A 24,685-nucleotide genomic window follows, 5' to 3' on the forward strand; every position below is an offset into this window, starting at 1 on the left:
GTTTTAAAATGGGATTTAAAGTCCTGTCCAAATTTAACAAAGAAAACTTATTTTAAAAACCCCAAGGTTAAAATAAAAGCATGGCATTTTAAATCCAATTGTTAGAAAGATATTATGGTTTAATTAAGCAGACTTCAATGAGGATGCAGCTGTTTTGAGCATGCAACACACCACTGTTATCATCGATGCCTGGCATGTTTCATCACCACGCCCTTCTTTTTTCCCAGCCTCAGGACCCCCCGCTTAATGAATGGTATTATAAAAAGGTAAAATCTAGAGTTAGTGGCAAAATCTTCACAGTAACTTGTTAATAAAGTCGTCGTCAATGGCTGTAAAGGGCATCAGTCAACTGGACCTTGGAAAATCAATTTGATGCAGTTCTGTTCCCCAAGCAGCTGCGTGGCACAGAAAGGGCAGGCGGCATGAAATGCGTGAGTCCCATGAGGCAGCGGGATCTGAGACCAATATTTTGCAGACTTCTCTGAGCACACGTGTCCACAAGGGGTGAAAGCATGAGTGGGTGGTCCTGCGTCTACATAAAAGCCCGCCTCGCAGCCGAGCCAGAGCGGCACATAGGGGCCCACAGTCCTGCACATGGGACACTCCCTCTCGTTGGCCTCCGTGTCGCTCCGATGGCCCCAGTTGTGGTAGCCGTGTACGTGGCCACAGCTGAGGTACGCCCAGGGCTGCTTCTCCTCCACCACCTCTTTCCTGTTGATGCTGGGGAAGGCCAAGGTGTTGAGCCCCACGGGACACTGTGGCCGGGCAGCGTTGATTTCCTGCCGCAGGGCTTCAATGTGCTTCTGCGTTGGGGTGTGAAAGAGGCCATCTGCTGTCCTCCAGAGCAGGGTGGCCCCGCACAGGTCGATGAGGGAGCCGTCCTGCAGGACGTTGGTCTCGCTTTCGACCTACAAGTTTGACAGACATGCCTTTTAAAAGCAAAATTTGACAAACCATGCTAACGTTTTTGTCCTCTTAAAGATCATCTCCGTAGTCAACACAGGGGGGCAGTTTATCCCATGGCCTCCCTGCAAAACAGAACTAGGGGGGTAACTCACCCTCCCTGAGCTTCCCTTTCCTCATCTTAACACTGGATGTAAATCATGTATGTGAAATACACAAAGCCCTAAGCGCGGATACATTTACTTTACATGTTCAATTAATGTAGTGGTTATTTTAACAAACGTCACAAATCTCCTTAGATTTTTAGTTTTCCTCCTCAAGTCAACAACACAACTCCTCCTTGGTCTCATCAGGGACAGGAGATGTCCAGCCAGTCCATCTGGTGAAGACTCATGCTCATGTCAACCAGAGCCAATCCAGAAGACCCCTGGGGGGCCCTGCAGTAAATACTATAGTGGTGCCAACGACTCCTGGTGACCTTCTGGCTTCACACAATCTATCATCTATCCTGCATTCCTAAGGTCTGGAGCAGAAGCGCTCACTGTGAGCTTTGGAACATCATTTAATCCCAGTGTACCCTTCCCCCTCCCCGTGTCCTCAAGTCCGCTCTCTACATCTGCGTCTTTATTTCTGTCCTGCCCCTAGAGACTGGCTGTGCTACGTACCAAGTGCTCACAAGACTGATTAACAGCTGACAAGCAGCACGGTGAGACATGATCTGCAGGAGCCTGACCCCCGTCTCCGTGGGCCACCTGTGCTCTATGGATGCACTCAGGGGCACTGCCCTCTGGCACGTGCCATGAGTGACCTCTGCCTAGAATTCTCTATCCCAGCTCACCCCAGCCCTAGCCCAACCCTGGGCCTGGCGAACTCCCACTCATCACTCAGGGCTCACTTGGATGGCACTTTGCCTGGAAGTTGTCCTTCAATGACAACAGCGGTCCTTCCCCAAAACAGTATCCAATACTGGTAGTCAGAAAAAGCTAAAATCCCAACAAAATGATGAATCTCAATACTTTACAGGAAAAACACGGTGACTGCTTTTTGAATAGCCTTTAAGTCGCTGAAGCTCTCTCCTCGCCCCACTCCCACCCTGAATACCTCCTAGTCTCCTCCCTTCTCGCTGGGTGTCAGGAGCCTCCCCCTTCTCTTTCCGACCAGAGGTAATTCTCAGGGGAGGTCTCATCTCTGCATAAACTTTTTAAGAAGAAGAACACTGCTGTGGTAATAAGCTGGAGTTTAGGCTACATTTTTCTTTGTTTTCTTTGATTTTTATTCATTGCTTTTTCTTTATAAATATATTAAAATATACACAGATGTTCTTTCTATCTTATTCATGACTTCTAGATTGATTATATCATGGTCGGAGAATATAGTTCATATGATTTCAATCTTCTGAAATTTATTTTTGAATTTTTATTTTCTATTGGAGTATAGTTGATTAACAATGTTGTGTTAGTTTCAGGTGTATGGCAGAGTGATTCAGTTGTACATATATATGTATATATTCTTTTTCAAATTCTTTTCCCATTTAGGTTATTACAGAATATTGAGCAGAGTTCCCTATGCTATTCAGTAGGTCCTTGTTGGTTATCTATTTTAAATATAATAGTGTGTATATGTCAATCCCAGACTCCCAATTTTTCCCTCTCTCTCACCTTTCCCCTTTGGTGACCATAAGTTTGTTTTCTACGTCTATGAGTCTGTTTCTGTTTTGGAAATACGTTCATTTGTATTATTATTTTTTTAGGTTCTTCACATAAGTGATATCATATGATATTTGTCTTTCTCTGACTTACTTCACTCAGTGTGATAATCTCCAGGTCCATCCATGTTGCTGAATATGGCATTATTTCATTCTTTTTAATGGCTGAGTACTATTCCATTGTATATATGTACCACATCTTCTTTATCCATTCATCTGTCGAAGGACATGAGCTGTTTGTAACTTTTGGAGATTAATCCCTTGTGGGTCGCACTGTTTGCAAATATTTTTTTCCCGTTCTGTGGGTTGTCTTCATTTTGTTTATGGTTTCCTTTGCTGTGCAAAAGCTTTTGAGTTTAATTAGGTCCTGTTTGTTTATTTTTGTCTTTATTTTCATTACTCTAGGAGATGGGTCAAAAAAGATATTGCTGCAATTTATGTCAAAGAGTGTTCTACCTATGTTTTCCTCTAAGAGTTTTATACTATCAGGTCTTACGTTTAGGTCTTTAATCCATTTTGAGTTTATTTTTGTGTATGGTGTTTAAGAATGTTCTAATTTCATTATTTTACATGCAGCTGTCCAGTTTTCCCAACACCATTTATTGAGGAGACTGTCTTTCCTCCATTGTATAGTTTTGTCTTGTCATAGATTGACCATAGGTGCGTGGGATTATTTCTGGGCTTTCTATCCTCTTCCACTGATCTATATTTGTTTTTGTGCCAGGACTGCACAGTTCTGAGGACTGTAGCTTTTTAGTATAGTCTGAAGTCAGGGAGCCTGGATCCTTGAGCTCTGTTTTTCTTTCTCAAGTTTGCTTTGGTTTTTGGGGTCTTTTGTGTCTCCATACAATTAAAAATTTTTTGTTCTAATTCCGTGAAAAATGCCATTGGTAATTTGCTAGGGATTGCACTGAATCTGTAGGTTGCCTTGGGTAGTATAGTCATTTTCACAATATTGATTCTTCCAATCCAAGAACATGGTATATTTTTCCATCTGTTTGTGTCATCTTTGTTTTCTTTCATCAGTCATAGTTTTCTGAGTAAAGGTCTTTTGCTTCCTAGGTAAGTTTATTCCTAGGTATTTTATTTTTTGTTGTGATGGTACATGGGATTGTTTCTGTAATTTCTCTTTCTGATCTTTCATCGTTAGTCTATAGAAATGCAACAGATTTCTGTGTTCTAATTTTGTATCCAGCAACTTCACCAAATTCATTGATGACTTCTAGTAGTTTTCTGGTAGCATCTTTAGGATTTTCCATGTACAGCATCATGTCATTTGCAAACAGTGACAGTTTTACTTCTTTTCCAATTTGGATTCCTTCTATTTTTTTTTTCTTCTCTGATTGCCATGGCTATGAGTGCCAAAACTATGTTGAATAAAAGTGGCAAGAGTAGACATCGTGGACATCCCTGTCTTGTTCATGATCTTAGAGGAAATGCTTTCAGCTTTCACCACTGAGTATGTTAGCTGTAGGTTTGTCACATATCACCTTTATTTTGTTGAGGTATGTTCCTTCTGTGCCCACTCTCTACAGAGTTTTTATCTGAAATGGATGTTGAATTTTATCAAAAGTTTTTTCCACATATATTGATATCATCATGTGGTTTTTATTCTCCAATTTGTTGATGTGGTGTATCACACTGATTGATTTGCAGATATTGAAAAATCCTTGCACCCCTGGAATAAATCCCACTTGATCATTGTTGTATGATCCTTTTAGTATATTGTTGGAGTGGGTCTGCTAGTATTTTGTTGAGGATTTTTGCATCTAAGTTGATGAGTGATATTGGTCTACAATTTTCTTTCTTTGTGTGTGATATCTTTGTCTGGTTCTGTATCAGGATGATGGTGGCCTCAGAGAATGACTTTGGGAGTGTTCCTTCCTCTGCAATATTTGGAATAGTTTCAGAAGGATAGGTGTTAACTCTTCCCTAAATTGTTTGGTAGAATTCACCTGTGAAGCCATCTGGTCCTGGAATTTTGCTTGTTGTAAGCTTCTAAATGACTGATTGAATTTCAGCACTGGTAATTTGGTCCGTTCATATTTTCTATTTCTTCCTGGTTCAGTCTTGGGAGAGTATACCTTTCTAAGAATTTGTCCATTTCTTCTAGGTTGTCCATTTGGTTGGCGTATATATAGTCTCTTATGATCCTTGTGTTTCTGTGGTGTTGGCTGTTACTTCTCCATTTTCATTTCTAATTTTATTGATTTGGGCCCTCTCCCTTTTTTTCTGTTGAGTTTGGCTAAAAAAGTTTATCAGTTTTGTTTATCTTCTCCAAGAACCAGCTTTTAGTTTCACTGCTCTTTTCTATTGTTTACATCATCTCTATTTCATTTATTTCTGCTCTGATCTTTATCTCTTTCATTCTACTAACTTTGGGTTTTGTTTGTTTTTCTTTCTCTACTTGCTTTAGGTGTGAGGTTCAGTTATTTGAGACTTTTCTTGTTTCCTGAGGCAAGAGTGTATCGCTATGAACTTCCCTCTTAGAACTACTTTTGCTGCATCCCATAGGTTTTGGGTCATGGTGCTTTCATTTTCATTTGTCTCCAGGTATTTTTTGATTTCCTCTTTGATTTCTTCAGTGATCCATTGTCTGTTTAGTAGCATATTGTTTAACCTCCACGTGTTTGTGTGGTTTTTTCTTTTAGATGATTTTTTTTTTTGGCGGTACGCGGGCCTCTCACTGCTGTGGCCTCTCCCGTTGTGGAGCACAGGCTCTGGACGCGCAGGCTCAGCGGCCATGGCTCATGGGCCCAGCCGCTCCGTGGCACGTGGGTTCTTCCCGGACCGGGGCACGAACCCGTGTCCCCTGCATCAGCAGGGGGACTCGCAACCACTGCGCCACCAGGGAAGCCCCTCTTAGATGATTTCTAATCTCATAGTGTCATGGTCAGAAAAGATGCTTGATATGATTTCAATTTTCTTAAATTTACCAAGGCTCACTTTGTGGTTCAGCATGTGTCAATCCTGGAGAATGTTCCATGTGCACTTGAAAAGAATGTGTATTCTGCTGCTTTTGGATGGAATGCTCTATAAATATCAATTTAGTCCATCTGGTCTAATGTGTCATTTAAGGCCTGTGTTTCCTTATTGATTTTCTGTCTGGATGATCTGTCCATTGGTGAAAGTGGGGTGTTAAAGTCCCCCACTATTATTGTGTTACTGTCAATTTCTCCTTTTATGGCTATTAGTGTTTGCCTTATATATTGATGTGCTCCTATGTTGGGTGCATGTATATTTACAGTTGTTATATCTTCTTCTTGGATTGATCCCTTGATCATTATGTAGTGTCCTTCTTTGCCTCTTGTAACAGTCTTTAAAGTCTATTTTGTCTGATATGAATGTTGCCACTATAGCTTTCTTTTGATTTCCATTTGCATGGAATACCTTTTTCCATCCCCTCACTTTCAGTCTGTATGTGTCCCTAGATTGGAAGTGGGTCTCTTGTAGACAGCATATATAGGGGTCTTGTTTTTTGTATCCATTCAGCCAGTCTATGTCTTTTGGTTGAAGCATTTAATCTGTTTATGTTTAAGAAGCATTTAATCTGTTTATGTTTAAGGTAATTATTGATAGGTATGTTCCTACTGCCATTTTGTTAATTGCTTTGGATTTGTTTTTGTAGGTCTTTTTTCTCCTCTTCCTCTTTTGTACTCTTCTCTTGTGATTTGATGACTAACTTTAGTGCTGTGTTTGGATTCCTTTTTCTTTTTCGTGTATCTATTGTAGATTTTTGGTTTGTGGTTACCATGATGGCAGTCTATAAACAAGAGTGTTCTTAATTTCAAATACAGCTTATATATAAATAAGATTCTTTTAATTTCCAATGCATTTCCAGTGTCCTGCATTTGTACACTCCTCTTCTCATGATTGCTGGGTTTGATATCATATTTGTGTGCGGATGATTTCCTACCTTTACCAGTGAGCTTTTCCATTCATAATTTTCTTGTTTCTAGTTGTGGCCTTTTATTTTTTTCTGCCTAGAGAAGTTCCTTTAGCATTTGTTGCAAAGCTGGTCTGGTGATGCTGAATTCTCTTAGCTTCTGCTTGTCTGTAAAGCTTCTGATTTCTCCATTTAATCTTAATGAGAGCTTTGCTGGGTAGAGTATTCTTGGTTGTAGGTTCTTCCCTTTCATCAGCTTAAATATATCATGCTACTCCCTTCTGGCCTGTAGAGTTTCTGCTGAAAAATCAGATGATAACTTTATGTCAAATCCCTTGTATGTTATTTGTTGCTTTTCCCTTGTTGCTTTCAATATTTTTTCTTTGTCTTTAACTTTTGTCAGTTTGATTACTATGTGTCTTGGCGTGTTCCTCCTTGGCTTTATCCTGCCTGGGACTCTCTGCACTTCCTGGACTTGGGTGTCTGTTTCCTTTCCCATGTTAGGGAAGTTTTCAGCTAGTATCTCTTCAAATATTTTCTCAGGTCCTTTCTCTCTCTGCTCCATCTGGGACCCTTATAATGTGAATGTTGGTGTGTTTAATTTCATCCCAGAGGCCTCTTAGACTGTCCTCATTTCTTTTCATTCTATTCCATGGCAGTGATTTCCATCCTGCTGTCTCCCAGTTCAATTATCTGTTCTTATGCCTCATTTATTCTGCTATTGATTCTGTCTAGTATATTTTTCAGTTCTGTTATTGTATTGCTCACCTCTTTTTGTTTATTCTTTAGTTCTTCTAGGTCTTTGTTGAACATTCTTGTATTTTCTCGGTGTGTGCCTCCATTCTTTTTCTGAGATCTTGGATCATCTTTACTGTCATTACTCTGAATTCTATTTTGGGTAGATTGTCTATCTCCACTTCATTTAGTTGTTCTTCTTGGGTTTCTTCTTGTTCCTTTGTCTGGGACATATTCCTCTGGCATCTCATTCTGTGTAATTTTTTTGTGATTGCAGTTTCCATTCTGCAGGCTGCAGGGTTGTAATTCTTCTTGCTTCTGCTGTCTGCCTCCTGGTGGATGAGGCTGGCCTAAGAGGCTTGTGCAGGCTTCCTGGTGGTAGGGACTGGTTCCTGCCCACTGATGGATGGAGCTGGTTCTTGTATGTCTGGTGGGCAGGGCTGTGTCAGGGGGTGTGTTTAGCACGCAGCTGTGTGCTCAGGAAGACTTTCAGCAGCCTGTTTGCTGATGGCTGGGGCTGTGTTCCTGCTCTATTGGTTGTTTGGCCTGAGGCATCCCAGCACTGGAGCTTACAAGGCTGTTGGGTGGGGCCAGGTCTTGGTGAGAAAGTGGTGGCCTCCAGAAGGGCTCACGCTAATGAGTACTCCTCACAACTACCACTGCCATTGTCCGTCACTGCAGTGAGCCACAGCTGACCCTGCCTACACAGGAAATCCTCCAATACCAACAGGTAGGTCTGATCAGGCTCTTATTAGGTCACTGCTTTTTCCCCTGGCTCCTCGTGTGCACGAGACCTCGTGTGTGCCCTCCAAGAGTGAAGTTTGTTTCCCCCAGTCCTTTGGAAGTCCTGAAATCAAACCCCTTCAAAACCAGATGCTCTGGGGGCTCCTCCTTCCGTTTCCAGACCCCCAGGCTGGGGCTCAGAACTTTCACACCCATGGGAGAACCTCTGCAATGTATTTATTTTCTAGTTTGTGGGTCATCCATATGGTGGGTACGGGATTTGATTTTATCATTATTGCTCCCCTCCTACCATCCCACTGTGGCTTCTTTGTCTTTGGATGTAGGGTATCTTTTTTGGTAGGTTCCAGTTATTTTTTTGTTGATGGTTGTTCAACAGTTAGTTAGTTGTGATTTTTGTGTTTTCATAAGAAGAGGTGAGCTCACATTCTTCTACTCTGCCGTCTTATCTCTGCCCCCCTGGGCCACGTTGTTAAACAATCTTCCTATAAATTTTCGGTCTATGGTCTTCTATATTCCACATACTCTTGACTCCCATGTCTAGGATAGGTGTCCCTCTGAGGGACTCCTGTGCCTTTCAGTACTTTATGACTGTGCTTATCACACAATATCCTAATGATTTGAGATCTTGCCTGTAACCTTTTCCAGACTCCACAATTCAAGGGCAGAGCCCTAGACATCCTGGTCACTGCCAGATTTCCAGTTCCTAGCTCCTGCTTAATCATGGCAACCAATTATGGACTGTTCCTGGGTACAGCACTGCTCCAATCTTACTCGTTCTCACAGTAATCCTAAAGGATATATACTAGCATTATTCCGGTTACCTGGATGTGAGGCCCGGTACAGAGAAGTCAAGTCACTGACTCAATACTGCAGATCTACTAAGTGGTAGACCAGGACTTGGACCTATGGCCTGACCTCAGAACCACTAATACACAGTGGCTGCTCAAACAGTAGCCTGTTTTCCCTCTTAGCTATTATTTTTATGTGCTCTTTCTGTGAACAAAACACATGAACCTGAGTTGACAAGAAACTCATCCTGTGATGTGCCGTTCTGGACCCAGTGTATGCTTTCTATCTGCCCAGGGAGGCAATGCTCTGGTGATGGTGAGAGCCAGGTGTGACTCCCCACATGATGGTACCAAGTAGAAGCTGGGAGTTCAGGCTTTAAAGCAGGAGGACCTGTGTTTCAATCCCATCTGCTGCTACCTTCTAACTCTGTGACTGGGCATTAATTTAACCTCTTTATGCTACGCCTTCCTCATCCATAAGATGGGGATAATTCCACTTCTCTGACAAGGCTGATGTGCAGATTAAATGAACTAATGTCTCTGAGATGTTAATGCCGTGTCTGTGCTCAGCAAACATACACCGACTTCCTACTATTGCTGTTATAATGATGCCCTACTTAGGGAAACCTAGCCCAGTTTTGTGATGATCAGAAACACAAAGTTATTTGGAAAAACAGCCTTCACCTTCTCTTCCCTATTTACAATCTCTTGGAAAGTGTTTAAACAAAGTTTATTGAATTTGTTTGGCTTTCTTAGAAAATGCTTTTCATATTTACTCAGCCATGATGCTCAAGATTGGGCCTTATCGTAAAAGGCAGAAGCTATACCTGCAGCTGAATAATGGTGTAAACTAGGAATAAAAATAACAATTCCCGAAAAACAAACATCCAGTAGAGAATAGCAAACCAGGTTAGTAAAATAGTCCCCCACCTTCTTTTTCCATCTTAGGGATATTCGGTTATCATCCTGCTCTCTGAAAAAATGCTAGATCACATCTTGTATTTCCTATATTTTTTCTCTGGTGGTTTGGAAGAAAATATTTGTTCTCAATTGTTCTGGCTTCTACCTAACAATTAATAGAATTTCCACTCCAGTACTTCTAATTTAAGAACCTTTTGGGGGACCCGGAGGAAGATGGCGGAAGAGTAAGACGCGGAGATCACCTTCCTCCCCACAGATACATCAGAAATTCATCTACACGTGGAACAACTCCTACAGAACACCTACTGAACGCTGACAGAAGACCTCAGACCCCCCCAAAAGGCAAGAAACTCCCCACATACCTGGGTAGGGCAAAAGAAAAAAAGAATAAACAGAGACAATAGGATAGGGACGGGACCTGCACCAGTGGGAGGGAGCCGTGAAGGAGGGAAGGTTTCTACACACTACAAGCCCCTTCGCGGGCGGAGACTGCAGGTGGCGGAGGGGGAAAGCTTCGGGGTAGCGGAGGAGAGCACAGCAACAGGGGTGTGGAGGGCAAAGCGGAGAGATTCCGGCACAGAGGATCGGTGCCCTCAGGCACACACCAGCCCGAGAGGCTTGTCTGCTCGGCAGCCGTGGCGGGCGGGACTGGGAGCTGAGGCTCGGGTATCGGCTTTCAGTCGGAGCGCAGGGAGAGGACTGGGGCTGGCGGCAGGAAGAGAGCCTGAAGGGGCTAGTGCACCACGGCTAGCCCGGAGGGAGTCCGGGGAAAGGGTCTGGAGCTGCCGAAGAGGCAAGAGACTATTTTCCCTTTTGTTTCCTGGTGCGCGAGGAGAGGGCATTAAGAGGGCTGCTTGGGGAAGCACCGGAGACAGGCGCGAGCCGCGGGTAAGGCGCGGACCTCGGAGACGGGCGTGGGCTGCCACCGCCGCCGCGGGGGCCTGTGTGCGAGCGCGGGTCACTGTCCGCCCCACCTTCCGGGGGGCCTGTGCACCCCGCCACTGCCGGGGTCCCGAGACCCGGGGACGGCTTTCCCGGGAAAGCGCACGGAGCGCCACGGGCTGCTGCAACGTCACGCCGGCCTCTGCCGCCGCAGGCCCACCCCCACACTGCGCGCCCCTCCCTCCCCTCTGCCTGAGTGAGCTAGAGCCCCCGAATCAGCAGCTCCTTTAAACCCGTCCTGTCTGAGCGAAGAACGGACGCCCTCCGGCGACCTACGCGCAGAGGCGGGGCCAGGTCCAAGGCTGAGACCCGGGAGCTGTGAGAGCAGAGACAGGGAAATCTCTCTGTGCAGCCTCGGAGGCAGCGGATTAAAGCTCCACGGTCCATTTGATGTGCCCTGCGTCTGTGGAGTGCATGAATGGACAGCGAATCATCCCAAATTGAGGAAGTGGACTTTGAGGACAAGATTTAAGACTTACCCCCTTCTCCTCTTTTTACAACGAATTATTCCAAATTAAGGAGGTGGACTTAGAGAGCAAGATTTCAGACTTCTCGCCCTTTTCCTCTTTTTACAACGAATTATCCCAAATTGAGGAGGTGGACTTGGAGAGCAAGATTTCAGACTTCTCGCCCTTTTCCTCTTTTTACAATGAATTATCCCAAATTGAGGAGGTGGACTTGGAGAGCAAGATTTTTGATTTTTCCCCCTACTCTCTTTTTGTGAATGTGTATGTGTAATCTTCTGTGTAAGATTCTCTCTGTATAGCTTTGCTTCCACCATATGTCCCAGGGTTCTATCGGTCCGTTTTTTTTTTTTCCAATAATTACTTTCTAATTTTAATAACGCTACTATATTTCATACTTTATTCTATTTTACTTTACCTGCTTTCTTTTTTTCCTACCTTCCCTTCCTCCCTCCCTCCGCTTCTCCTTTCCTTCTTTCTTTTTCTTTCCTCCCTCCCTCCCACCCTTCTTCTTTCCACTTTCTTTTGCTTTCCTTCCTCCCTCCCTTCTTCCATTCACTCTTCCTTTTGCTTTCCTTCCTCCCTCCCTCCTTTCTTTCCTTCTTTCTTTCCATCCTCCCTCACTCCCTCCCTCCTTTCTTCCTTCCTTCCTTCCTTTCTTCCCTTCTTCCTTTCTTTCCCTCTCTCTTTCTTTCTTCTACTAATTCTTTCTTTCTGCTTTTTCTCCCTGTTATTCTGAGCCGGGTGGATGAAAGGCTCTTGCTGCTGCAGCCAGGAGCCAGTGCTGTGCCTCTGAAGTGGGAGAGCCAACTTCAGGACACGGGTCCACAAGAGACCTCCCAGCTCCACATAATATCAAGCAGCGAAAATCTCCCAGAGATCTCCATCCCAACACCAGCACCCAGCTTCAGTCAACGACCAGCAAGCTACAGTGCTGGTCACCCTATGCCAAGCAACTAGCAAGGCAGGAACACAACCCCACCCATTAGCAGAGAGGCTACCTAAAAACATAATAAGGCCATAGGCACCCAAAACACACCACCAGACGTGGACCTGTCCACCAGAAAGACAAGATCCAGCCTCAACCACCAGAACACAGGCATTAGTCCCCCCCACCAGGAAGCCTACACAACCTACTGAAACAACCTTAGCCACTGGGGTCAGACACCAAAAACAATGGGAACTACGAATCTGCAGCTTGCAAAAAGGAGACCCCAAACACAGTAACATAAGCAAAATGAGAAGACAGAAAAACACACAGCAGGTGAAGGAGCAAGATAAAAACCTACCAGACCTAACAAATGAAGAGGTAATAGGCAGTCTACCTGAAAAAGAATTCAGAATAATGATAGTAAAGCTGATCCAAGATTATATTTCCAAGATCCATAATCTTGGAAATAGAATAGACAAAATGCAAGAAACAGTTAACAAGGACCTAGAAGAACTAAAGATGAATCAAGCATCGATTAAAAACACAATAAATGAAATGAAAAATACTCTAGATGGGATCAATAGCAGAATAACTGAGGCAGAAGAACGGATAAGTGAGGTGGAAGATAAAACAGTGGAAATAACTGATGCAGAGCAAAATAAAGAAAAAAGAATGAAAAGAACAGAGGACAGTCTCAGAGACCTCTGGGACAACATTAAACGCACCAACATGCGAATTATAGGGGTTCCAGAAGAAGAAGAGAAAAAGAAAGGGACTGAGAAAATATTTGAAGAGATTATAGTTGAAAACTTCCCCAATATTGGAAAGGAAATAGTTAATCAAGTCCAGGAGGCACAGAGAGTCCCATACAGAATAAATCCAAGGAGAAATACACCAAGACACATATTAATCAAACTGTCAAAAATTAAACACAAAGAAATCATATTAAAAGCAGCAAGGGAAAAACAACAAATAACACACAAGGGAATCCCCATCAGGTTAACAGCTGATCCCTCAGCAGAAACTCTACAAGCCAGAAGGGAGTGGCAGGACATAATTAAAGTGATGAAGGAGAGAAACCTGCAACCAAGATTACTCTACCCAGCAAGGATCTCATTCAGATTTGATGGAGAAATTAAAACGTTTACAGACAAGCAAAAGCTGAGAGAGTTCAGCACCACCAAACCAGCTTTACAACAAATGCTAAAGGAACTTCTCTAGGCAAGAAACACAACAGAAGGAACATACCTACAATAACAAACCCAAAGCAATTAAGGAAATGGGAATAGGAACATACATATCAATAATTACCTTAAATGTAAATGGACTAAATGCTCCCACCAAAAGACACAGACTGGCTGAATGGATACAGAAACAAGACCCATATATATGCTGTCTACAAGAGACCCACTTCAGACCTAGAGACACATACAGATTGAAAGTAAGGGGATGGAAAAAGATATTCCATGCAAATGGAAATCAAAAGAAAGCTGGAGTAGCAATTCTTATATCAGACAAAATAGACTTTAAAATAAAGACTATTAGAAGAGACAAAGAAGGACACTACATAATGATCAAGGGATCGATCCAAGAAGAAGATATAACAATTGTAAATATTTATGCACCCAACATAGGAGCACCTCAATACATAAGGCAAATACTAACAGCCATAAAAGGGGAAATCGACAGTAACACAATCATAGTAGGGGACTTTAACACCCCACTTTCACCAATGGACAGATCATCCAAAATGAAAATAAATAAGGAAACACAAGCTTTAAATGATACATTAAACAAGATGGACTTAGTTGATATTTATAGGACATTCCATCCAAAAACAACAGAATACACATTTTTCTCAAGTGCTCATGGATAGATCATATCTTGGATCACAAATCAAGCCTTGGTAAATTTAAGAAAATTGAAATTGTATCAAGTATCTTTTCCGACCACAATGCTATGAGACTAGACATCAATTACAGGAAAAGATCTGTAAAAAATACAAACACATGGAGGCTAAACAATACACTACTCAATAACGAAGTGATCACTGAAGAAATCAAAGAGGAAATTTAAAAATACCTAGAAACAAATGACAATGGAGACACGACGACCCAAAACCTATGGGACGCAGCAAAAGCAGTTCTAAGGGGGAAGTTTATAGCAATACAATCCCACCTTAAGAAACAGGAAATATTTCGAGTAAACAACCTGACCCTGCACCTAAAGCAATTAGAGGAAGAAGAACAAAAAACCCCCAAAGCTAGCAGAAGGAAAGAAATCATAAAGATCAGATCAGAAATAAATGAAAAAGAAATGAAGGAAAGAATAGCAAAGATCAACCAAACTAAAAGCTGGTTCTTTGAGAAGATAAACAAAATTGACAAACCATTAGCCAGACTCATCAAGAAAAGAAGGGAGAAGACTCAAATCAATAGAATTAGAAATGAAAAAGGAGAAGTAACAACTGACACTGCAGAAATACAAAAGATCATGAGAGATTACTATAAGCAACTCTATGCCAATAAAATGGACAACCTGGAAGAAATGGACAAATTCTTAGAAATGCACAACCTGCCAAGACTGACTCAGGAAGAAATAGAAAATATGAATAGACCAATCACAAGCACTGAAATTGAAACTGTGATTAAAAATCTTCCATCAAACAAAAGCCCAGGACCAGATGGCTTCACAGGCGAATTCTATCAAACATTTAGAGAAGAGCTAACACCCATCCTTCTCAAACTCTTCCAAACAATATCAGAGGAAGGAACACTCCCAAACTCATTCTACGAGGCCACCATCACCTTGATACCAAAACCAGGCAAGGATGTCACAAAGAAAGAAAACTACAGGCCAATATCACTGATGAACATAGATGCAAAAATCCTCAACACAATACTAGCACACAGAATCCAAGAGCACATTAAAAGGATCATACACCATGATCAACTGGGGTTTATTCCAGGAGTGCAAGGATTCTTCAATATACGCAAATCAATCAATGTGATACACCATATTAACAAGTTGAAGGAGAAAAACCATATGATCATCTCAATAGATGCAGAGAAAGCTTTCGACAAAATTCCACACCCATTTATGATAAAAACCCTGCAGAAAGTAGGCATAGAGGGAACTTTCCTCAACATAATAAAGGCCATATATGACAAACCCACAGCCAACATTGTCCTCAATGGTGAAAAACTGAAACCATTTCCACTAAGATCAGGAACAAGACAAGGCTGCCCACTCTCACCACTTTTATTCAACCTAGTTTTGGAAGTTTTAGCCACAGCAATCAGAGAAGAAAAGGAAATAAAAGGAATCCAAATCAGAAAAGAAGAAGTAAAGCTGTTACTGTTTGCAGATGACATGATACTATACATAGAGAATCCTAAAGATGCTACCGAAAAACTACTAGAGCTAATCAATGAATTTGGTAAAGTAGCAGGTTACAAAATTAATGTACAGAAATCTCTGGCATTCCTGTACACTAATGATGAAAAATCTGAAAATGAAATCAAGAAAACACTCCCATTTATCATTGCAACAAAAAGAATAAAATATCTAGGAATAAACCTACCTAAGGAGACAAAAGACCTGTATGCAGAAAATTATAAGACACTGATGAAAGAAATTAAAGATGATACAAATAGATGGAGAGATATACCATGCTCCTGGATTGGAAGAATCAATATTGTGAAAATGACTCTACTACACAAAGCAATCTACAGATTCAATGCAATCCCTATCAAACTACCACTGGCATTTTTCACAGAACTAGAACAAAAAATTTCAAAATTTGTTTGGAAAAACAAAAGACCCCGAATAGCCAAAGCAATCTTGAGAACGAAAAACGGAGCTGGAGGAATCAGGCTCCCTGACTTCAGACTATACTACAAAGCTACAGTAATTAAGACAGTGTGGTACTGGCATAAAAACAGAAAGATAGATCAGTGGATCAGGATAGAAAGCCCAGAGATAAACCCACGCACATATGGCCAACTTATCTTTGATAAAGAATGTACAGTGGAGAAAGGACAGCCTCTTCAATAAGTGGTGCTGGGAAAACTGGACAGGGACATGTAAAAGTTTGAGATTAGATCATTCCCTAACACCATACACAAAAATAAGCTCAAAATGGATTAAAGACTTAAATGTAAGGCCAGAAACTATCAAACTCTTAGAGGAAAACATAGGTAGAACACTCTATGACATAAATCACAGCAAGATCCTTTTGGACCCACCTCCTAGAGAATTGGAAATAAAAACAAAGATAAACACATGGGACCTAATGAAACTTCAAAGCTTTTGCACAGCAAAGGAAACCATAAACAAGACCAAAAGACAACCCTCAGAATGGGAGAAAATATTTGCAAATGAAGCAACTGACAAAGGATTAATCTCCAAAATTTATAAACAGCTCATGCAGCTCAATAGCAAAAAATCAAAGAACCCAATCCAAAAATGGGCAGAAGACTTAAATAGGCATTTCTCCAAAGAAGATATACAGACTGCCAACAAACACATGAAAGAATGCTCAACATCATTAATCATTAGAGAAATGCAAATCAAAACTACAATGAGATATCATCTCACACCAGTCAGAATGGCCATCATCAAGAAATCTAGAAACAATAAATGCTGGAGAGGGTGTGGAGAAAAGGGAACACTCTTGCACTGCTGGTGGGAATGTGAATTGGTACAGCCACTATGGAGAACAGTATGGAGGTTCCTTAAAAAACTAAAAATAGAACTACCATATGACCCAGCAATCCCACTACTAGGCATATACCCTGAGAAAACCATAATTCAAAAAGAGACATGTACCAAAATGTTCATTGCAGCTCTATTCACAATAGCCCAGAGCTGGAAACAACCTAAGTGTCCATCATCAGATGAATGGGTAAAGAAGATGTGGCACATATATACAATGGAATATTACTCAGCCATAAAAAGAAATGAAATTGAGTTATTTGTAATGAGGTGGATGGACCTAGAGTCTGTCATACAGAGTGAAGTAAGTCAGAAAGAGAAAGACAAATACCGTATGCTAACACATATACACGGAATTTAAAAAAAAAATGTCATGAAGAACCTAGGGGTAAAACGGGAATAAAGACACAGACCTACTTGAGAATGGACTTGAGGATATGGGGAGGGGGAAGGGTAAGCTGTGACAAAGCGAAAGAGAGGCATGGACATATATACACTACCAAACGTAAGGTAGATAGATAGTGGGAAGCAGCCGCAGAGCACAGGGAGATCAGCTCGGTGCTCTGTGACCGCCTGGGGGGGTGGGATGGGGAGGGTGGGAGGAAGGGAGATGCATGAGGGAAGGGATGTGGGAACAGATGTATATGTATGACTGATTCACTTTGTTATAAAGCAGAAACTAATAAAATAAAAAAAAAATAAAATAAAATTTAAAAAAAAAGAACCTTTTAGTGCTGTGCCCCATGCCTACGGCAAGATCAGAAACCCAAAGCCTCCTATTTTTCTTTTTTTAAAATCTTTATTGGAGTATAATTGCTTTACAATGTTGTGTTAGTTTCTGCTGTATAACAAAGTGAATCAGCTATACCTATACTTATATCCCCGTATCTCCTCCCTTTTGCGTCTCCCTCCCACCCTCCCTATCCCACCCCTCTAGGTGGTCACAAAGCACTGAGCTGATCTCCCTGTTTAATGCACCTGCTTCCCACTAGCTAGCTGTTTTACATTTGGTAGTGTATATATGTCAATGCTACTCTGTCACTTCATCCCAGCTTACCCCTTTACCCTCCCCATGCCCTCAAGTCCATTCTCTCCTGTGTCTTTATTCCTGTCCAGTCCCTAGGTTCGTCAGAACCATTTTTTAATTTTTTTTTATTTTTATTTATTTATTTATTTTTTTTTTTTGCGGTATGCGGGCCTCTCACTGTTGTGGCCTCCCCCGTTGCGGAGCACAGGCTCCGGACGCGCAGGCTCCGGACGCGCAGGCTCAGCGGCCATGGCTCACGGGCCCAGCCGCTCCGCGGCATATGGGATCCTCCCAGACCGGGGCACGAACCCGTATCCCTTGCATCGGCAGGCGGACTCTCAACCACTTGCGCCACCAGGGAGGCCCAGAACCATTTTTTTAGATTCCATATATCTGTGTTAGCATACAGTATTTGTTTTTCTCTTTCTGACTTACTTCACTCTGTATGACAGACTCTAGGTCCATCCACCTCGCTACAAATAACTCAATTTCATTTCTTTTTATGGCTGAGTAATATTCCATTGTATATATGTGCCACATCTTCTTTATCCATTCATCTGTTGATGTACACTTAGGTTGCAAAGCCTCCTATTTAAGTTATTAAAATTATTCTCCATTGAAGAAAGTGTTAAAAACCCAACAGCTTTAGGGCATTTGGGATAAGTAGTAATATTTATAGAAAAAATACAAACATGCCAAGTCAATGTACTATACAAACTATTTCAAGTAAGAAGCTGTAACTGTGACTTTGGCGAATCATATAGGGAATTATATATTAATTTCTTACTATTAACTCAAGAAAAAAAAAAGCTAACTTAATTATCTTTTAGTCCCAGAAAGTCTAGTAAATAATTCTGTAATTCACAATTTTTACTAATTAGTCTTAGACTGCTCAGTAGTTTTCCAAATTAGTAAAGTTTTACACTAAAAATAAGTTTATTCTTAAAGTGAATTTAAGCAGAAACCTGTGGTGAAGTATATTAATAAGATTGTGCTCTTAAGGTAGTTAGGAGCAAAAGATAATTTTCTTCCACTATTGGAAAAGCTTAATCATGAAAGGGAAGAAGGCTATTTCCCTCTTACTTTTGGAGGCTCAGAAAATTCTTGTTCTCCTGGGTCAACGGTACACAGCCCTAAGACCTGTACAAAGATTTTGAACTTTAGGGGAGGAAAATGATAGCTTTTGAGTTGGGTGTTTGTAGTTTCATGCATTATTTGCGTGAAGTCCACTCACCAGCTTTCCCCTTTGCTGCGCAGACCTGGTCTCTCGCAAGGTGTACACGTCTCCACAGACAGAGATCTCGCGCCAGACGCCAGGCTGGGACTCCTCAGTGAAGCCCCCTCTCGGATGCATCACCAGGACACCATTGGTCGTGAGCCCATCCATGTGGCCATCGGGGTTTTTCCACTTTGCTGCCTTTTCCTGGAGAGCATACCACAGAAAAGATTATGTTCAACACAAAAAGATTCTAGAATCTCTTTAAACTGTTGGGTAAGGGCAGAGGGGAGGAAAGTGAAGAATTTTCATTTTCTACTTAAAGCTAATAATCAGAAGGATAAAAAAGGCAGTTAGTCCGACAAAATGAAAGAAGTGCAAAAATAGATGAATGATTTATTGCTGGAGACATATTTACCTTGGGCACTTAAACAAAACCTGATGCCTGGACCTCTCCCTCACAGATTCTTGTTCAAACCACCCCCCGCCCCCAGGTGATTCCAGGAATCCAGTATGTATTCTTCAGTTCTATTTGTGCAGTGCTTTCATCCTGTTACCTAAAAATGCTTTGTATGAACTCATTATCAGGGAAGTACTAGAAGAAAGAGAAAAAATTTTTTATTAAACAAACAAAATTTCAAAATATAGTAAGCCAACAAGTTGTGGCCACTACGTTCTGTTTTCATACGAATCAGTGTTATATCATCAAGGGTGGAAGGCACAAGCAGCTGGATGTAACGGCAGGACAGATGCTCTTGGACGCCTGGCCACAGTGATTTCTTTCTCTTTCCTGGGGACAGAGCCAGATATTGCTCACATGACTTGGGTAAATCTGATTAGGATAAATAAGACAGTTATGACTGGTTTAGGGGTAGGCATGTGACTGAGTTCTGGCCAGTGAGGCCTGACTGAGTCCTCCTGGGAAGCTTCCTGGAAAGGTTTCTTGGCTCTTTAAAAGAGACAAGGAAGAAACAGTGCCTTTGCTGCCCTTTTTCAGTGGGAAGCTGTCATGCTGCGGGGGCTGGTGGAAGTGCTGGAGCCGTCCCGCCGCCGCCAGGACCTCGCCTGAGGAAGCTGATGTGCCCAGAGGCAGAGGGCGAGACGGAATGAACCTGGCTCCCTGGATGTCACAGAACACTGCATCAACCAAGCCTGCAGCTGGCCTTCCTGGGCGCTTCTTGCAACATGATACATTTTTATTACCATTTAGGCTATTTTAAAGTGAGGGTTTTTCCCCCCCTGTAAAAATATCCTGATTCAAAAAGGGGACTATATTAAAACTGGATAGTCACTAAAACTGGGGGGTTTTATTTACATGGACATTCTATGAAGGGAGATATTTTTAGTCTGTTTTGTGCTTTGTGATATAACACCCAATATGGAACAAAGCAAACACTACATAACAATTTTTTGAATGAATAAAGGAATAATATTTTCTTTTGCACCCCAATTATCTAGATCTGACCATTTTCCTTCTGAAATAAATACATGATGTATGTTAATACACATACTTTTAAAAAGTAATTACTGTACATATTATAGTTAATATAGCAAATATAACAAATAACAAGTAATGACAATTATTTTCAGATTTTTAATAATAGCTTTTCAAACTGGCTGTATGAAAGCTAAAATCTCACCAGAAGCATTGTGCAAGGCAAATTTTTTGGCCACAATTAAATGTTATATATGATAATAATGGGTGTTTTTCTAGAAACAATGTACTGATTAATAGTACTTACGCCAAGAAATATGTTTTTGGAAGAGTCGAATCCGGCTGCGAATATCCGTGCTGTGTAAGGTTCATTCCTGTCACAGACTATCCTGCAGGCAAACCTGGATATGGTGCTTTGTGTAATTTGCGCTTCGTCATTGTTCTGACTGCCAGAAATTGTGTCTGTAACGACGAAGTCAATAGGGCTTTCTGTTGATCTGCCCACCTAAATAAATCAAATTATACTCATGATCTACTTGAAAAATATGATGTCACCATATTCATCACATGAAATGAGTGTTCAGGATCCTTTAACATTCATTATCTCTACTATGAAGGTCAGATTTTTTTTTTTTTTTTTTTTCGTTATGCGGGCCTCTCACTGCTGTGGCCTCTCCCGTTGCGGAGCACAGGCTCTGGACATGCAGGTTCAGCAGCCATGGCTCGTGGGCCCAGCAGCTCTGCGGCATGTGGGATCTTCCCGGACTGGGGCACAAACCCATGTCCCCTGCATCGGCAGGCGGACTCCCAACCACGGTGCCACCAGGGAAGCCCTGAAGGTCAGAATTTAATGAAAAAATCTTTAGTCTGCTCCTTTTCTTGTTTAAGGGAGATGTTATGGTAACCAACCATAAGATTTTAAATGTTAAGAAAAACAATTTTCTATTCTAGAGGAAAATAGATCTCACTCCAAACAGGTTTCTGATCAGGTAGAAACATTACTTATTACTTTCATAGAAAATCATTCTTTTTTTTTTTTTTCTTGTACTTCCAGGTGGGAAAAACCCCAAGATTTTAAAGGAAGCCAGCCAACAAAAGCCCTATTTCCCCCACTCTTGCCCAGCCCCAGGGACTGGTTTTACACACTAAGTGAATCCACCAGTGATTCATGGCACAGCGGGAGAACAAGCCCTACCTCAGACATGAGACCCCAACGCCTATTTCTGTCACTCAGCGTAAATGAGTGTGATGTAAAGGGCTATACAGGTCAGCTCAAAGTTTGAGATGCAGTCATATGAAAGATTTAAAAAGCTGATCCTAACATTTCAATTTTGGATTTTTAAAAAACTCTCCTGGGAAAGTCTAAAAAGTGGCCAAGTCTAAAAAGTGGCCAATAATATTTTATTGGCTTACTTTCCTTGGTAAGTTTAAATGCTGCCAGAAAGAATATATTTCATTAGCATGGTCTTAGAGTTCTAACAAAGCTTTTCATATTCACTAAATCCAAATAAGACAGGTACTGCTGTGTCCTGTGAACTGGGAAGTATTTGTTTACAGGTAAGGAAATCCTCACGACAAAACATGAAACCGTCTATGTAATGATGTTCTATGAATCTCTAACTAGGAAACAGTGATAAATGTTATATATGCCAAAGATACGTCTTAAACTAAAATAATTTATATGTAAACAAATCATTTCTTGTTAAATATGATATTAATGTTCTCTCCTAACAAGTGACTTTGATTCTGAAATTGTCAATGGAAGGAACACACAGAACCCCCAGTGTGTTCGTATAAGGCCTCCAAAGTCAATTTCCCAGGTATCTTTATCCTGATCTCAAAATTCTATCTAAAACATAAGCAGTGTAGTACTCTTTTTGTCCAAATGAATAAAGGTGAAATAAATATAACAAAATGTATATATCTTGCATCATTTAGGTCTGCTTGCTTTGGAACAATATTAACTTTCTTTTGTAAATCTCACATATACATTTTCATGCATAGACTATCTCTGTTAAACCAACAGACATCTATTTCTCTTGTGTTTTACAACCCTTAATTTCTTGTCCTATTGAGATGTGCCTGGAATAAACTAAACCACGGGGTTCACTCAAACTTATCACCTTGAATAGATGCCTATTGCCTCAATATACAGGTTTAGAAAACATGTAACTTGTTAAAAAATGCAACATAAAACTTGAATTAGATTATAAAATCATATACGATTCATCTTTCTAAAGTTGCAGAATCTTCCCTCTGCTAGATTAATTCAAAAGCTGGATGTGTAACTCAGAAGCTCTACTGATTCAGACTGCTGAATGTTTTTAAACCTTTTTTTAAAGCTACTCTCTTTTTCAAGTATATAATACAGTATTATTAACTGCAATTGCCATGCTGTATATTACATCCCAGAACTAACTCATCTTACAGCCAGAAGTTTGTACTGTTCGACCAATATCTCCCCAATTCCATGCGCCCCCTACCCACTCCAGCCCCTGGTAACTACCATTCTACTGTTTTTATGATTTTGATTTTTTTTTTTTTAGATTCTACATGTGAGTGATATTACACATCTGTCTTTTTCTGTTTGATTTATTTCACTTTAGGTTTTTTTTTTTAATTAGAAAAGTAAGATACTCTGCAAAATATTTCACAAATATAGGAAAGTATACAGGAGACTACTCCAAACTCAGGAACAAATCTGTCCTGAACCTCGACTCCAATGAAGCTTAGGAGTAAAATGTGAGAAGTTCTAAAATTGCCTGGTCACCACACAAAACCCAGAGCTCTCACAAAGACACAGGCTATGATCTAATTTCTGTCACCTCCGTGGAAGACGGCAAAGACTTTTCAAACTCTGTTAAAAGCTCAAAGCTAAAACCATGCTCCAGCAGAATCACACAACCATTCCTTGTCTATAAAGATTACTCTCTTCAAGAAAGGCCATTCTGATTTCATCCCAATGTATTAAATTAATGTCTTGATGAATCAACTGAAATTGCCTGTAAAACATGACATTTTATTCCAACTGGAACATACTGCTAAGATCAATTATTTCAAGACATGATACTTACCTGACTGGTCATTTAATATTTATCAGTTCACTTCCACTTAAATCTAACCTGTAGAGTGTTAGCATATTTCTATACTTTAGGACAAAAACCTTATGTTGCTTTTGCCAGGAAAAAAAAAACCTAAGCCACTTTCCTAATGAAAACTCACCCAATGTGGAAGACTTGCAGCCTGTCCTTTCTTTTGACTATTGGATCAACTCTGCGTTATTTTAAGGGTAGTCATGTGGACCAGCCATGATGTATCTGAATTTCATCTGATATTCACATAGTAGCCATGGGGAGAATTTTACTCCCTGCTGCTGACTGATATGCACATATACAGCATCATTTGGCACTTTCAGCTACGTGTATATATATGAGAAAAGTTTGGGTTTACCTGGTTGTCAATCAAAGTCAGCACAGGTAAAATGGTGTGAAAGCACCCAAAAGGTCCTCCTTCACCTTTCCTGGACCAATCCTACCCTCGTCCCTGCATCTGTAACCTTATTTTCTCACTTCCCTCCTATGACAAGGATGAGTTATTGCTGCTCCTATCCATGACCAATCTCTCCACGGGTGCTTGGCATCCCACTCTTCTCCCCTTTCCAAGGACTTTACTCCTGAAATGATCAATTTCCCTCTATTACTGGATCACACTGTCAGCTAGCAAACATTTTTTTGTTAGTTTTTAAAATTTCAACTTGTCACTTAATAGCTTTAAAAAATATAACAAAAATGAGTATTAGAAAAATGATCATCTGCATGGATGTTTCAGGAATGCCAAACTGCTATTACAAGTTTCCAAACGCATTCCTTCTCAATTTCCTTACTTGTCTCATCCTGCACCATTAACAGACATTTCACTGCTCGGCTGAGCAGTTTGAATAGCACCATTCTAGACTTGTCTCTCATTTTTGAAAATGTTTTCCTTTGCTTGAGAGCACCTCTCGAACTATAGCCCCATTTCTCTGATTCATATAATGGCAATACTTCTGGAAAAACCTGCCACCAGTTACTACCCTCTGTTTCCTTACTCATCCCCGTGACCCATTCTGAAGCCACTCCAACTCTCAGCACGGCTCTACTGAAACCCCGCTTGCTGAGGTTTCCAGGGCTTACATGTCCTGGTATATCTGTACCTGGTATTAAGTTAATGAAACCTTTCCAGGCTAGTTGGCCAACAGCCCCTTTCCCTTCCCCTTCTGTTCTCTCCCCCAGG

General features: G+C 41.2%; 1 protein-coding gene across 1 annotated transcript in view; it reads right to left on the reverse strand.

Annotated features, from left to right (window-relative positions):
• Positions 1 to 341: 341 nt before the first annotated feature.
• The window catches only part of PELI2 (pellino E3 ubiquitin protein ligase family member 2), a 206,302-nt gene continuing 181,958 nt past the window's right edge, over positions 342 to 24,685 (reverse strand). The window contains exons 4-6 of the mRNA XM_060098092.1: positions 20,721 to 20,918; positions 18,997 to 19,185; positions 342 to 908 (exon numbers count right to left, since the gene is read on the reverse strand). Of these exons, the coding sequence (XP_059954075.1) occupies positions 342 to 908; positions 18,997 to 19,185; positions 20,721 to 20,918 (954 nt within the window). The remainder of the gene's footprint in view (positions 909 to 18,996; positions 19,186 to 20,720; positions 20,919 to 24,685) is intronic.

The sequence above is a fragment of the Mesoplodon densirostris genome, chromosome 4 (genome assembly GCF_025265405.1).
Source record: "Mesoplodon densirostris isolate mMesDen1 chromosome 4, mMesDen1 primary haplotype, whole genome shotgun sequence".
Taxonomy (NCBI): Eukaryota; Metazoa; Chordata; class Mammalia; order Artiodactyla; family Ziphiidae; genus Mesoplodon; species Mesoplodon densirostris.